The sequence below is a fragment of the Erithacus rubecula genome (genome assembly GCF_903797595.1).
Source record: "Erithacus rubecula genome assembly, contig: scaffold_508_arrow_ctg1, whole genome shotgun sequence".
In the NCBI taxonomy this organism is placed as follows: Eukaryota; Metazoa; Chordata; class Aves; order Passeriformes; family Muscicapidae; genus Erithacus; species Erithacus rubecula.
In genome coordinates this window covers 12,421-26,673 of record NW_027635831.1, presented here as the reverse complement: position 1 = coordinate 26,673, position 14,253 = coordinate 12,421, and the positions used below count along the sequence as shown (strand labels likewise).

Here is a 14,253-nt window from a genome sequence, read left to right as displayed (position 1 = left end):
GCTCCCGCTGTCCCCTGTCCAGGATCCTCCTCTCCCCACTGTCACTGCCCTTGCCCTCAGCCCATTCCCATCTCACACCATTCCTGCCCCTGTCCCATTTCAGATGCCATTCCCAGTGTCATTCCCTGTCCTGTATTTTCTGCCTGGTTACCATTCACATATTCCCAGTCCCATATTCCCTGTTCTGTTCCCCTTCTTGTATTCCTGATCCCAGTCCCATTCCCATATTTCCATTTCTATATTTCCAGTCCCCTTCCCATATTCCCATTTCCAATCCTGTTTTGCTATCCCCATTTCTGTTCCCTGTCCCATATTCTAAATCTCCATCCCATATTTTCTCCCCAGTTTCTATTTCCATATTTCCTGTTCCCGTTTTCATATTACCATTCGCTGTTCCTGTTTTCATTCACATTCCAATGTCCCTTTCCCAGTCCCCACTCTCTGTCCCTGTCCCCATTCCCGGTTGTTGGAGAGTGGAACAGAGAAGCCTCTCTGACTCTCTCCGAGAGAGAACAGTATACAAGTATTAAATTAAAAATGTTTTGACAAATTAAAATACACGAAACCACACAGACATTAAATAGATGTCTAAGTTTTAGTATAAGGAATGAGGAATATTCAGTAGCATAGATATGAAGTAGAAGTTTAAATCTTAGTGTGAAGTATGTAGAAATATGTTTTAAATACCATAAAAAGTAAAAGCCGTGGAATCTCCTATAAAATTGTGGCTGCATTGAGACATTAAAAACTTAGTTCTAGACAAAATATAATTACGGTAGGAATATTTTGGATATTTTCCACATAGAACAGATAGGCCATATGCACAAGGTATATGTAGACTTTAGTATTACGGAATTCTAATAGGTTTAGGAGAAATTCGTCAGGTTCACGGTTTTGGCTCATTGGGTAATTTGTGAAAAAAAATCCGTATATTGGAGCCAGAGCTCTCTCTCACTCCTCTCTCTTTGCTCTTTCCTCCTCCACCACCATCATCATCACCACTACCAGCACGTGAGAGAAGAAGAAGAGGAAGATGAAGAAGAAAAGAACAGAAGAAGAAAGGCCAGGGAGCATCTGCCTCTGGAGACTCTGCACCAGCCGCAGCTTCGACCTCTTGCAGCAGAGAGCTGCTCCTGCTTCCATCGGGACTTTATGGCAGAGGGATTGAACAGGGACTGGAGAGCCTTGGGCTCTTTGCCTTTGGAGCCTGACGTGCCTTGACAAGAAACAACTTTACAGCAGCCAGCAATTGCTCTGCTCTGGGAAGATCTAAAGCCACAACCAGTCCCCACAGCCGGTGCCAGTCCCGGTTGTGGACACTGCTGGAGGCCTAGGCACATTTTAGCTAGGCATTTTTTTTAAGTTCCAAGTATTTTTTTCAGGCCATGGAACTTTCTCAGCCTCTAGCCAGGATTTTTCCCAGGCTAGAGATTTCTTATTTATTGTAAACACAAGAGAAAGAGTCATAACAGATGATGCTGTTCCTATTTTAGGACAGCGAGATTGGAAAAAGAGAAATAAAAGATCTAACCAATCCAGTTATTGTGAATCACCTTTGCCTCATGTCAGGCTCCAGATGAGACATGCCTGGGTCTTTGCTACTGACCATCAAGGTGTCTGCCCTGACCTGCACCAGGGGCAGAGTGTGATCACAGCTCAGCTTTCACATGCTGACCAGCTCACCACACACCAACCAGATGAAAACACTGACCAGATGGTCCCTCTTCAAGCAGAGAATGGACATTCATCTGTTCATGTTGGAACTGTTGATATAGTTTTCATTGTTGTATTAGAATAATTAATTAGTGGTGGATTTTTTCACTGTTTGATAAGTTTGGTGAATGGTGATGGGTTTTGTTATTGTAATTAGAATTAAGTTTTAGAATTGAGTTTGTTAAAAGCACCAGGTATGAAGAGTTCCCTAGGCACTTCAGGTATCCACAAATCTCCCAAGGGGTGGTGTTTGTTATCCTTTGACAAAGGGCCCTGGGGAGGATTACAAATACTTCTCTTTGTTTTCCTTTTTAAAAACTGAAAAGGGGAATTGTGGACACTGCTGTAGGCCTAGGCACATTTTTGCTAGGCCTTTTTCTCAAGTTCTAAGTATTTTTCTCAGGCCATGAAACTTTCTCTGCCTCTAGCCAGGACTTTTCCCAGGCCAGACTCCTTCTTTACTGTAAACACAAAAGAAAGAATCATAAACACCTGCAAGGTCCATGAGAAAGTCAGGGAGGAGAGGTGTCTCCTTCTGTGACCAATGATCTGTTTGTATTTTGTTTTCCATGAACTGCTTTATTTAAGGCAATGGTTTCTTTCAATAAATTGCTCTTTCTTGCTCTTTTCTCCACCAAGCAGGAGAGTGTCTTGTTCCTGTTTCTTCGTTGCTCCATAGCCCTTCCACAGCAACAGAGCCAGACACAGCATCAGCAAATCACCACTGCTGTGTTTTGGCTGGACTTTGGTTCTGCACGTTCAAAGCAACAGCAGCTTGTGGCATTTTTGTCACTGAAGCTCAGCACTGACTGAAGTGGCATTTTTAATGCCCTCCCTAACTGCAAAACACCTTCAGACACATTTTAATGACAGACAGGCTGTGGGACTGGGGGGTTTCTGGACGGTCGCGGGACAGACTCAGGAGCTTATTATTTGCTGTTCTTCAGGGTTGTATTTTATTATAGGGCGTGGGTATAAGAGAGAGCTTAGAGAAAAATTAGAGATTAGAGGTAATAAGAGTGGAGAGGAGAAGCGGGGAGGGAAGGGGAGAAGCAGGAGCAGGAGAGGAGAGAAGAGAGCAGTAGAAACAGAAGATAAGAGAAATAGGGAGAAGAGAGAAGTAGAAGGATTTTCCATTTGCAGTACAATAAGTATTATTCCATAATGAATATTCCAAATTCCAATAACCAATCTATTACAATATACTAATTTCCTAATATTTGCATGCAACCTATAGGAACAACTAAATTACCATGTTTTATGGCTTTACCCTTATCTTGAGATCTTTCCTGCCAGGCTTGGGACAGGATGTCTGTTGGTTCTTTGGCATGTGTGGTATTTGGTTTTATCTAAACAAAGGAAGACGCCTCAAACCTTAACAAAGCTATTTTCAGCATCTATGTCAAATACTGCTAACATCTCTATTTCATCTATTGTTTCAGAACTGCTTGCTAGGCATTCATAAGTCTTTGCTGTTCCTTCACCAACACCTGGTGTCCCACATTCCCCATGACCAATATTGGGAAGACACCTGACTGGTGTTTTCCACGTCTTTCTGGTTCCCCATATCCACCCGGATGAACACAGGGGTCAGAACATCCATCAGGATGGAGGCTGACATCAGGAGTTCATTGGGAAGAGCAGATGGGGAATGCTGAGGATCCTTTCTGCACCTAGTGACTGAACAGGATCTTCTGTGATAAACTTTGTTTGTAGTTCCCACTTTGCTCACCACAGGAGGCCCTGTGAATGTCTGTGACATCCCTGCTCTTTAGTAGCCTGGAGACTCTTGGAATGGCACTGCAGAGCCCCTGTGATTGTCTGTGACAAACTGGCCCCTTAGCACGTAGGGATGGCTCTGTTGTCCCCATGGAGCCGCTGTGCCTGCCCGAGACTCCAAGATTCCTTAACAGATTAAAGAGCCCTTGAATACTGTGGAGACCCCGTGGCTGTACGAGCTCCTGGTTCCTTAGAAACCTGGAGATCCCTGTGATGTCACAATGGACACCTGTGACCTCGCTCTTCTATGGGTGCCCAGAGAGACCTCTGGGATGTCATCATGGGGCCCCTGTCACTGCTGGGGACCTCACAGCACTTTAGAGCCTCAGAGACACCCTGGAATTCATCAGGAACCCCTGTGAGTGCTTGTGACAGATCATTGCCCCAGCAGCTTCCTTCTGGTAAGAGTAACTCCCTGGAGGGCCTGAAACCAGGAGGTTTCTTCATGTCAGAGCTGAGCAGATAGCAGTTGGTGTTGGGGTCTGTTCCCCATGACAGGGAAAGATCTGAGGGCAGAGAAACAGTTCCTGCAGGGATGGCTCCCAGCAGCAGCCACACGGGAGGGGAGCTGTGTGAAACTCCAATGAAATGCCATGGGAGAGAGAACTTGGAAAGCTGCTGTGATCCCCAGCAATGCAGACACCTTCCCCTGAGCCAGACCCCCTGGTCTCCTCTCCCAGCCAGCAGAGCCTCTGCCCCAGGGTTGTGTGGTGCAGGACAGGAGCTCCCTGTGCAGTGAGAGCTGTGGCACAGCAGGGACACATCTCTCCTGATGCATGGTCATTTCCCTCTGCCCAGCACAGCACCCGAGAGTGGCTGCCCCAGGATTTTGCTCTCTGGGAGGAGCAGGGCTGTGCTGGGTGAAAGGCATTCCTGAGTGCCCAGCTGCCTCTGCTCTCCCTGCTTGCCTCTGGAGGAGAGTCACAGAGGTTTGATGTGTTTTTCCAGCTGGTTGTGCTGCCGTTCTTCTTGCCCTCAGGGCCCCTGGCAATAAGGGGTTGTATCTTGGTTTGGAAGACAAGTGTTTGCTAAGAAAAACAGAAGTTTCTCTTTGAAATGGAGAATGTGAACCTTCTCCCTCTGAATTATTATAGCTTTTTATATTAAGCAGCTTTTAGACAAAGATATGGGAATTAGGAGTAACAGTTCTTTTTTTTTTTTTTTGCTAGGAAGATTAAAATAGAAATACAGTATTACAAAGAACAACTCTGAAACACTGACAGAGTCAGAATACAACCTGACACCCTGTCAGTCAGGGTGTTGGTAGCAGTCTGATTAAATGGTGGCTGCAGCCCTCCTGGAGTGACGGGTGTGGTTCAGCTGAAACAATGCTTTTGTAGAAGGCTGCAGGGTTTTTTGAAGGTTTAGTGATGATGTGGAAAGGTTTGTCTTTCCTCTGGAATCTAGTGGAAAGAAGGCTACCTTGGTCTTCAAAATCGCAGTTTTCTTTCTAGGTAGGTAATGCTAGATTCTTCTTCTTGGCTGGAGCATTTCCCAATGGGATGATGTAATTTTATCAGTTATACAGTGGGACTTAATGGCCCAGTAGTAGATGGTATCTTCCTGGAGGGATGATGGGTTGTGGAAAACATAACACTTGGTTTTAAAGATGGCCCATTAGCAGATATTATGTCTCTCTAAGATAAGGATCACCACCCAGCTTCACCAGATGGTGATAGAATGCACATTTCTGGTCACATAATGTGTTGCAACCCAAAACAGGGTGGTATGGCACAAGGGTGGGGCTGTGGAGGGCCTGCTCTGACACTGCCCTGCATTAAGAATCCTGGGAACCAGGGGTTTTTCTGAGGGCAAATGATGCTCATAACTCCTGGTGCCACACAGAGAGGGCTGTCTATTGTTCAGGGGTTTTAAATCCCCTGGAGAGGGAGAGCAGGATTTGGGGAAGGTGCTGTTGTTGCTGAGCATGATCAGGAGAAGGAAAAGAAGCTGCAGGCAGAGGGGCTGCTCACTGCCAAGTCTGATTGTGTGGGGAGGCTTCAAGCAGAGCTTGGTGATGGAGATGAGAAAGAGGGAATCTTAGAAGGAGAATGACAGCGTGTGGAGTCTATAGCCCTAAATCAAACTGAACCCAGTGATGATGGTCAGGGTGGGCACACACTGCTACCAAACAGTGCCCTACACGGTGACTGAGATACCCAAGTGATTTCAGGAGCAGTTAAATGAAGAGGTGGGAGACCCTGTAAGTATTCCCAGCCTAAATGTGGAGGTTGTGTCTGCACTACGCCAAGCACAAGCCATAGGTGAAAGTCCACAAAGATCTTTTACATAGTGGTTATTTATTTACCAAGCCAGTTCCATCCAGTCAAACAAAGCCATGTCTCTGCCTGGGTGCTACAGGACTGGGCCAGGAGAGAAGGAATTAAATATATCTTTCACCAAACAAGCCAATTAAGCTTAAGCACTGCACATGGTGACTGGTTTTCATGGATTATCCACTGCTGGAGCAGTGACTTGGATATCTCTGGGCAGTTCTTTGTGGGTACCTGCCAATGCCCGTGATAAACAGCATTGTGTCCACATGAATGAAACAGTGTGAAAAATCTATTTACTGTAACAAGCTGCACATCTTAACCAGGTTAATTCTCTACATCCAATAATCAACAAAGAACTGCTGATATTTTCACAAGGCCTCTCTTGATCATTTTTGAAAGAGTTTTGGGAATCTGGAGATGTCCAACCTGACTGGATGCTGGCTAATTTTTCCAAAAGGTCAAGAGGGTGAGCCTGGACACCACAGGCCTGTCAGTGTCACTTCAATGCCTGCTAAAATGATGGAGAAGGTTATTCAGGGAGGCATTGAAAACCATCTGGAGGTCATTGCAGTCATTGGTCACAGGCAATGTGCCTTCAGGAGGGGGAAAGTCCTGCTTCTCAAACCTGCCTGCCTTTTACAACAGTGTAACCCACCGAGTTGATGGAGACAGTGGATGTCGTCTTTTTGAATTCCAGTAAAGCTTTAGATGCTGTCTCTGCCAGGATCCCTCTGGAGAAAGTGTTCCAACCCCAGTTCAATAAACATGCCATGTGATGGGTGAGCAGCTGGCTCATGGGTCAGGCTCATGTGACAGCCCCGGGGGTGACACCAGACTGGCGACCTGTCACCAGTGGGGTCTGCAGGGCTCCACCCTCAGCCCTGTGCTCTTCAACATCCTCATGAAGAACCTGGATGCAGGACTTGAAGTATAGTAAGTAGTTTGCAGTCAGCACTAAATTGGAAGGAGCTGTTGACTTGCTCAAGGGCAGAGAGACCTTAAGAAATCCGAGAGAGGGACAATCATAAACCACAGGAAGTTTAACAAGGCTGAAGGCACTTGCAGGACACCCCATAGCAGTCTACAGCTTCGTCCTGGAGGGGCATTGGAGGGGCAGGCACCAACCTCTGAGCTCTGCTGAGCAGTGAGAAGACCCCAGGGAACAGCTTGAAGCTGTGCCAGGGCAGGGTCAGGCTGGAGATCAGGAGAAGATTCTTTGCTCAGAGGGTGATGGGCACTGAGCGGCTCCCGAGGTAACGGTCCTGAGCCACAGCTGCCAGAGCTCCAGCAGCATTTGGACAATGCTTTCAGGTGTTGAGAATTGGTTAGAAAGCCACGGACACAACTGTGGCCTTGTTGCAGGAGAGCAGCTCCTGCTAAGCAGCAGCTAGGCCTTGCTCTTAAGCAGATTTTGCTGAGCAGCAGTGTTTGCTTTTAAGAGACTTTTGCAAAAGCAATACAGCTAGCATAATTTGCAGAGTTAGTCGACAAGTAATACATATGTCCATTGTTCAATCAAGGCCTTAACTTCCAGGGAAGCAAGTAGCAAGCGAGGTACAACCCTGGGACAGATACTATATAGCAATAAGTATAAGAATAAGGGAAGTAGGAGCAGCGGGATAGCACGTATGCTTTTTGGCTAGAAATTCAGTAGGCGTGATTATCTCACACTCACAATAACCAATAATAAGAGAAGGCGTAGATAGTAAAAACCAAAAGGATTGTACTAATATGAATAATGCTGATTTATGCTATGTTGGGCTATAAAACTGTCTGATGCTCTCAATAAAGTTGGATTATGCTTTATCAGTCACATTGATTGTCTGGCTAATCCCCTCGCCGTTCCTCCACAAGTGGCTCCGTGCCCCCGCAAAAAGTCCCAATTCTGGGCTCAGAATTCCCAGATTTTGGGCTGAAAATGGAGATTTTTAGGCTTACCTGAAGGCACAGCTCCAGCATGGGCCACAGGTGAGGAATCAGGGATTCAGGATTGGCTTCCAGGAATTCATCCAGGACTTCCAGAGCATCAGCACTGTGATCCTGGAGTGGAAATTCCTGGAATTAAGCCAAAGATTTCCTTGAATTTTACCCACATTTCCCCATTTCATCGTCAAATTTCCACAAAATCCCCACTGACTTTAATGGGGTAAACCTGCTTTCTCTAAATCCTTATTGACTTCAATGGGGTAGACCCAATGCCCCTAAATCTCTATTGATTTCTAGTGGGGGGACTTGGTGTCTGAAAGATCCCTATCGGGACGTTAATATGACAAGAAATGGAGCAACTGAGAGATGTTGTAAAAGATGGTTTATTGCTTTATGGGATAAGTCTCACAAAATGGTGAGACATTAAAGGTGTTACATCCAATGCCATAGTATCAAAGCCACCTCATTCTTAGTTACAATGCCTTATGTTAGTTTTTTAGCAAAATCTATGAAGTTTGCTAACCAATCATTAATTGCTTTGCTTCCCGTGGCTTTGTTGCAATGTGTCATTTTTCAACCAATTATATAACATTTCACAAAATTACATTTATGCATCCTAAACCTCTAACTATAACAGGTCCTATAGCTAAACTTTAAAATATTTTACTATCTTCCTTTACATATTCTGTTGCTTATAAAAGACATATTTCTGTTTGCTTAAAATATGTATTTACTTAAACTGCAAATTTATATTCTTGTTTCATGTCTGTTTCACTTTAACGCTCTAATTCTCCAAACCTTCTCCAAGGTCTTAGGTCAAACCTTGTATCCATTTCTATCTCTGAGCCTGTATGCAGAAGGCCCTGAGAGCTCTCCATGCCTGCATTTCCCATACCACAGTATCTCAATGGACCCTTGGTTTCATGAGGGCTCAAAATGGTAGAAGGGTCTCCTTCTCCTGCCCTGTAGTGTAACTGTTGCCATTAGTAGCTGGAACAGAGATCACACAGAGTTAAGGGAAATAAAATGGGTATTTATTGAGAGTCCTGCAAAGGACACACCCTGGCAGTACCAGTGCCGCAGTGTGGCCCCTGCCCTGCCGGATGGCTCCAAGGCAGAAGTAAAAGACGGCTTGGTCACCTGATTTCACATTTTTATAGATTTCAGTCCATTTGCATACTCCCTTTGGAGTCGACCATCCAATTAAGTCTCAAATTGTAAGGTGTCATCCTCCTCACCTCCTGGCTGGCCCACCTTTCTCCTTTCACATTGTTTATTCTTAGGGCCCAGAGTTTGAAGAAACTGTCCTTGAATCAATAGCTGGAATCAGATTGTTTTGTCTCCATCACCCTAAGCACAATGGAAAAGCATACCCAAGCAGAACAGAAAACTCAGAACTTAAGGCATCATAATAAAGGTCTCCTTGGTTCCACGGTGTCAGAATGGCCCCATCATCCCATGGAGCCCCACACTGTCATTGTGCTCCCCTTGATTCCATGAGGCCCTGCTGTGCTACAATGGCCCCAATGGCTACAATGGTTTCTAGTGAGACTCTCTACAACCACCTGAAAAGAGGCTGTAGCCAGGTGGGGGTCAGTCTCATCTACTGAACAAACACTGACAGAATGAGAGTCTGTCTTAAGATGAGCCAGGGGTAGTATAGGTTTGATACCAAGAAAAACCTTCACTGAAGTAGTGATTGGGCACTGGAATCTTCTGCCCAGAGAGGGGTGCAATCACCGTCCCTGGAGGCATTTGAAAAGAGACTGGGCGTGTCACTCAGAGCCATGATTAAGTTGATGAGGTGACATTAGGTCATAGGTTTGACTTGATGATCTCCATTTTCCAACCTTGTTAATTCTGTGATTCTGTTTCATAATAATCTCCATTGTTCCATGAGGCCCTGCAATGTCTCAATGGTCCTTTGGTTTCATGAGTCCCTCACAGTGTAACAATGGACTCTTGGTATCATGAGGTTCCCCAGTGTCACAATGGTCTCTTGGTCACTTCTGATTCCATGAGTTTTCATACTCTCAGCAACTGTTCTGCAGTATCACCATGGACCCTTTGTTCCATGAGTTTCTGGAATATAACATGGTCACCTTGGTTCTGTCAGGCTCTGCAGTGTCACACTGGACTCTTTGGTTCTGTGAGGTTCTGCAGTGTCACAATGCACCCATGATTGCAGGAGGTTCCATAGTGTCACCAGGGCCTCCTTGGATCTGCAGTAGACAATGGACCATTGGTTCCATGAGGCCCCACAGTGTCACAAGAGCTCCTTGGTTCCATGAGGCCTTTCTCTATCACAATGGACTTTTGGTTCCATGAGGTTTCTCAGTGCCACGGTGGTCTCCTTGGATCTGCAGTGTAACAAGTGACCATAGGTTCCATATGGCCCCACTCTGTCAAAATGGATTTTGGTTCCATGAGCTCCCAGAGTGTCAAAAGGCCCCTTTGTTCTTTGAGGTTCCATAGTGTAAAAGCTGACTCCTTGGTTCTGTGAGGTTCACTATCATCAAATCTCCAAAATATTGAAATAAGTTTCCTTAACACAAATTTGATGAAAAAAAAAAAAATTTCAGGCCTCAAATCCAATGTCCAAGAATACAATAACTCCTATCCTTGTGTGGATACGTCATTCTACAAGTGTGTTGCTTATATTAAGTCGCTACATGTGTATTAAAATGTACCCATTTCCTAAAAACCCATTCCAATTTCCCAGTTCCTGTTCATTCTATCACTGCACCCTTGAGCCAGATGTGTTCTTGTCTTCACACCTTGCCTGCTGGGAAAGCAGCCCCTGCATGCCTTGTTCTTGTGCTAAAAATTCACAGGCATGGTAAAAATTTTACTAAATTTTTGTCAAAGACACCTTTTCTTTCCTTGTTCAGACTAGTCACCAGTGCCTCCATTGTTCTGCTCTATCTGGTACCTTGGGGAATTTTCTCAGTCCTCTCTCTCAGTGAGACCCATTAAAAGTTCAAGAAACTTTCAAGTTTCAATTTAATTTTGAGTTCTTGAGAGGATTTTTGAAAAACATTCTCTGAGGGACTGACTCTAATTTAAAAAAGACCAAACCCCTGAGAGGGTCATCAAAGTCGTTGTGTTGTGTCTTGTGGCACAGAGGGAGATAATGGCAAGCAGGAAAAGCTTCAAAAAGACATTTCTGCTGAGAAGCTGCTCCTCTCCCAATCCAGCAGGGCTCAGGGCACTGTCTGCAGGCACTGAGGGGACAGGAGCCAGGCACAGACAGGCTGAAGGCAATCACGACTGGGAAGACATTGAGCTGAAACTTCACTTGGGGAAACATCTTCACAGCCTTGGATAGGGTGAGTCTGTGGGTGCAGGGCAATGTCCCCTGTGCTCCTGGAGAGATCTCCTGGAGCCACACCCCACAGCCTGGGGATGTGTCAGGAGGACTCTCCCAGTTTCTCTGAGGCACAGGAACAGGAGGAGGAGGATGTGCTGCAGAGCAGGGCTGCCCTGGTCACTGTCAGAGGGACAGGGCAGAATGGTTCCTTCTGCCAGGGACAGCTGCAGGGGCTGAAGCTGGGGCTGCAGCCAGGGCTGCCCAGGACTGTCCTGCAGAGCAGCTCCTGCAGCCCTCAAGGCTCTTGGCCAGCCCAGGGCATGTGACACCTGCCAGGGGCAGCTCTCAGCCTGCCTGGCAGCTCCCCATGGATTGTGGGGAGAAGTTGGAGGTGGAAGGAGCCACCCCCATGAGGGAAGATTCCTCCTGCTGTGGAGATGGTGCTGCATGGCCAGGGCTGCTCTCAGCTTTCTCCTCAAGGCAAGGGAAAGGGGCTGTCAGGTGTGCCTTTGTCACTGAGACTTCTGCGCTGTCTCACTGGGCATCAGAAGATCTGCCTCACATGCCTCACATCTCCCTCACTTTTACAAAGAAAGAGAATAAATTTTGAGTGAATTACTAAGAAATTAACATAGAATTGACTCCACAAAATTTGTTCAATTTATCAATGCCTTCTTTCTACAGTACAGGATGCCCAGAGAAAGCAAATGTCCAACAGCAGCTCCATCAGCCACTTCCTCCTGCTGCCACTGGCACACACGCGGCAGCTGCAGCTCCTGCACTTCTGCCTCTTCCTGGGCATCTCCCTGGCTGCCCTCCTGGCCAACAGCCTCATCATCAGCACCGTAGCCTGCGGCCACCACCTGCACACCCCCATGTTCTTCTTCCTGCTCAACCTGGCCCTCACTGACCTGGGCTGCATCTGCACCACTGTGCCCAAAGCCATGCACAATTCCCTCTGGGACACCAGGAACATCTCCTACTCAGGATGTGCTGCTCAGGTATTTCTGTTTATGTTCTTCATTTCAGCAGAATTTTATCTCCTGACCATCATGAGCTACGACCGCTACGTGTCCATCTGCAAACCCCTGCACTACGGGACCCTGCTGGGCAGCAGAGCTTGTGTCCACTTGGCAGCAGCTGCCTGGGCCAGTGGCTTTCTCAATGCTCTGCTGCACATGGCTAATACATTTTCCCTGCCCCTGTGCAAGGGCAATGCGCTGGGCCAGTTCTTCTGTGAAATCCCACACATCCTCAAGCTCTCCTGCTCACACTCAAACCTCAGGGAACTTGGGCTTCTTGCTATTAGTGCCTGTTTAGGTTTTGGCTGTTTTGTGTTCATTGTTTTCTCCTATGTGAAGATCTTCAGGGCTGTGCTGAGGATCCCCTCTGAGCAGGGACGGCACAAAGCCTTTTCCACCTGCCTCCCTCACCTGTCCGTGGTCTCCCTGTTTATCAGCACCAGCATATTCACCTACCTGAAGCCCCCCTCCATCTCCTCCCCATCCCTGGATCTGGCCCTGTCAGTTCTGTATTCAGTGGTGCCTCCAGTCCTGAACCCCCTTATCTACAGCCTGCGGAACCAGGAGTTCAAGGATGGTCTGAGGAAAATTATCATGAACACTTTTCAGAAGGAATAAACTCCCATTCTCCTGTATAACACTTCCGGTGTTCCTCATTAATGCCCACTCTGTGTCTTGTGGGGTTTTTTGCTGTCACAGGTATTATATTTTTGAGAATTTGTTAACTGTTGAATTTTTATCTGTACCTTTTTTACTTTACTATTCACATTCCTAGTGCAAGCCACAGGGTATATAACCCAGGGGTTGTACTACATATGTGCTTACACAAAATAAAGAACTTGGTATTGCCGTGTTTGCCTGACATCTTTCCTCCCTGGCTACTCTGGAGCTGCAGGGTCTGTTCTTCTGGGAATATCTAGAGTGAAAAGGGATGCTCACTGCTAGGCAGCTCCAGGGCTTCTGCTCCATAACCTCCCCTTCCTTGACTTCCACACTCGCCTTCAGAGCCCCTGTGTTGGTTTAAGGCCTCAGGGCTGTCTCACTTCTGTCCCAGTCCTGCTGTGTGACTGTGCAGAGACAGGCCATGGACTCTGCAACAGAATTTTCATCATGCAAGGGCAGAATCTGAAAGCTTCAACCTCCTTCCCCATTTTTTCTCAAGGGTGTTCCCAACACAGTGCCCTGGAGAGAAGAACAGCAGTGACAGCCAAAGTGTGGCTGTGTTAAGGGTGGGGCTGTCCCAGCAGTGCCCTTGCAAAGCCAGAGCTGCTTCCAGCAGTGGCCTCTCACTCCAGGGCACAGAGTTTGTTATTCCCTCTGTGGAGGGACATCAAGTGACCGCGACAGGAGTCTCTGTTTGCAGTGCAGGGACATTCCACAGTCCTGAACATTGTGTGTGTGTGTGAGGGGACACAAACCCAGTGAGCACAAACACCTTCAGCTGTTTCTGGAGTTTCCAGAGTCTAACATCCTCTGGGAACCCCTGCATGCAGGGCTGGGATGAGATCCTGTGCCCAGAGCTCCCTGTGTCCATCTCTCCGGCCATGGGGCACCTCGGGCAGGGGCAGGGCAGGGTGACACCGCAGGGCTGAGGTCCCTGCCAGGTTGTGGCAGTGGCAGCAGAGCCCAGGAGGCCCTGCCCTGCTGCAATGAACTGTCTGTGTGTGTGCCAGGGAAGGACTCATGTCCCTGGACACCCCTGGGGCTGTGAGCAGGGCATGAGCTCAGGGGTGGGCACCTGACAGAGCCCTGACATTTCTGGGGATGCCCATAAGAGCAGAGTTGGGCAAGGTGACTGTGGTTAAACCCCTCTGGGCATCCAGTGACAACAGAGTGTCTCTGTCACTGTCCCTCCTTACACAGAAAACAGGAGAAAATAAGGTGAACAGTTGTGGATCACTATAAAGAGAGATTAATATTTGGGGGATTAAAAACTAAGGGCCAAATGTAGAAGAAAGGAAAACCATGGAGAGACAAAAATTCACCACACATAATGGTTGCTCTGGAAGACAAATATACTATTACAGAAAGTCCAGAGGCCCTCTTGTCCCCCTCATTTCTGTGCTGATATGCCATGGAATGGAAGATTCCATCTATCCCATCCCTGTGTCCCCAGGAACACTTGCCCCCCCCTCCAGCCCTTTGGTTTGGGGGTTGCAGAGATCCTCATGTGGGGCCAGCCCCGCTCAGGAGCAGCCAAAGCCTTGGGCTGGGACCAAACCCACTC

The 14,253-nt window shown here is 47.1% G+C and overlaps 1 protein-coding gene across 1 annotated transcript; it reads left to right on the top strand.

The window, feature by feature from the left end:
- Window positions 1-10,918: 10,918 nt before the first annotated feature.
- On the top strand, window positions 10,919-12,644 carry LOC306816298 (olfactory receptor 14J1-like; the record flags this gene model as incomplete). The annotated part of the gene is made up of 2 exons (XM_079332758.1): window positions 10,919-11,023; window positions 11,689-12,644. Exon 2 carries the CDS (start codon window positions 11,712-11,714, stop codon window positions 12,642-12,644), a length of 933 nt encoding a protein of 310 aa, XP_079188884.1. The 5' UTR covers window positions 10,919-11,023; window positions 11,689-11,711.
- Between the last annotated feature and the right edge of the window lie 1,609 nt (window positions 12,645-14,253).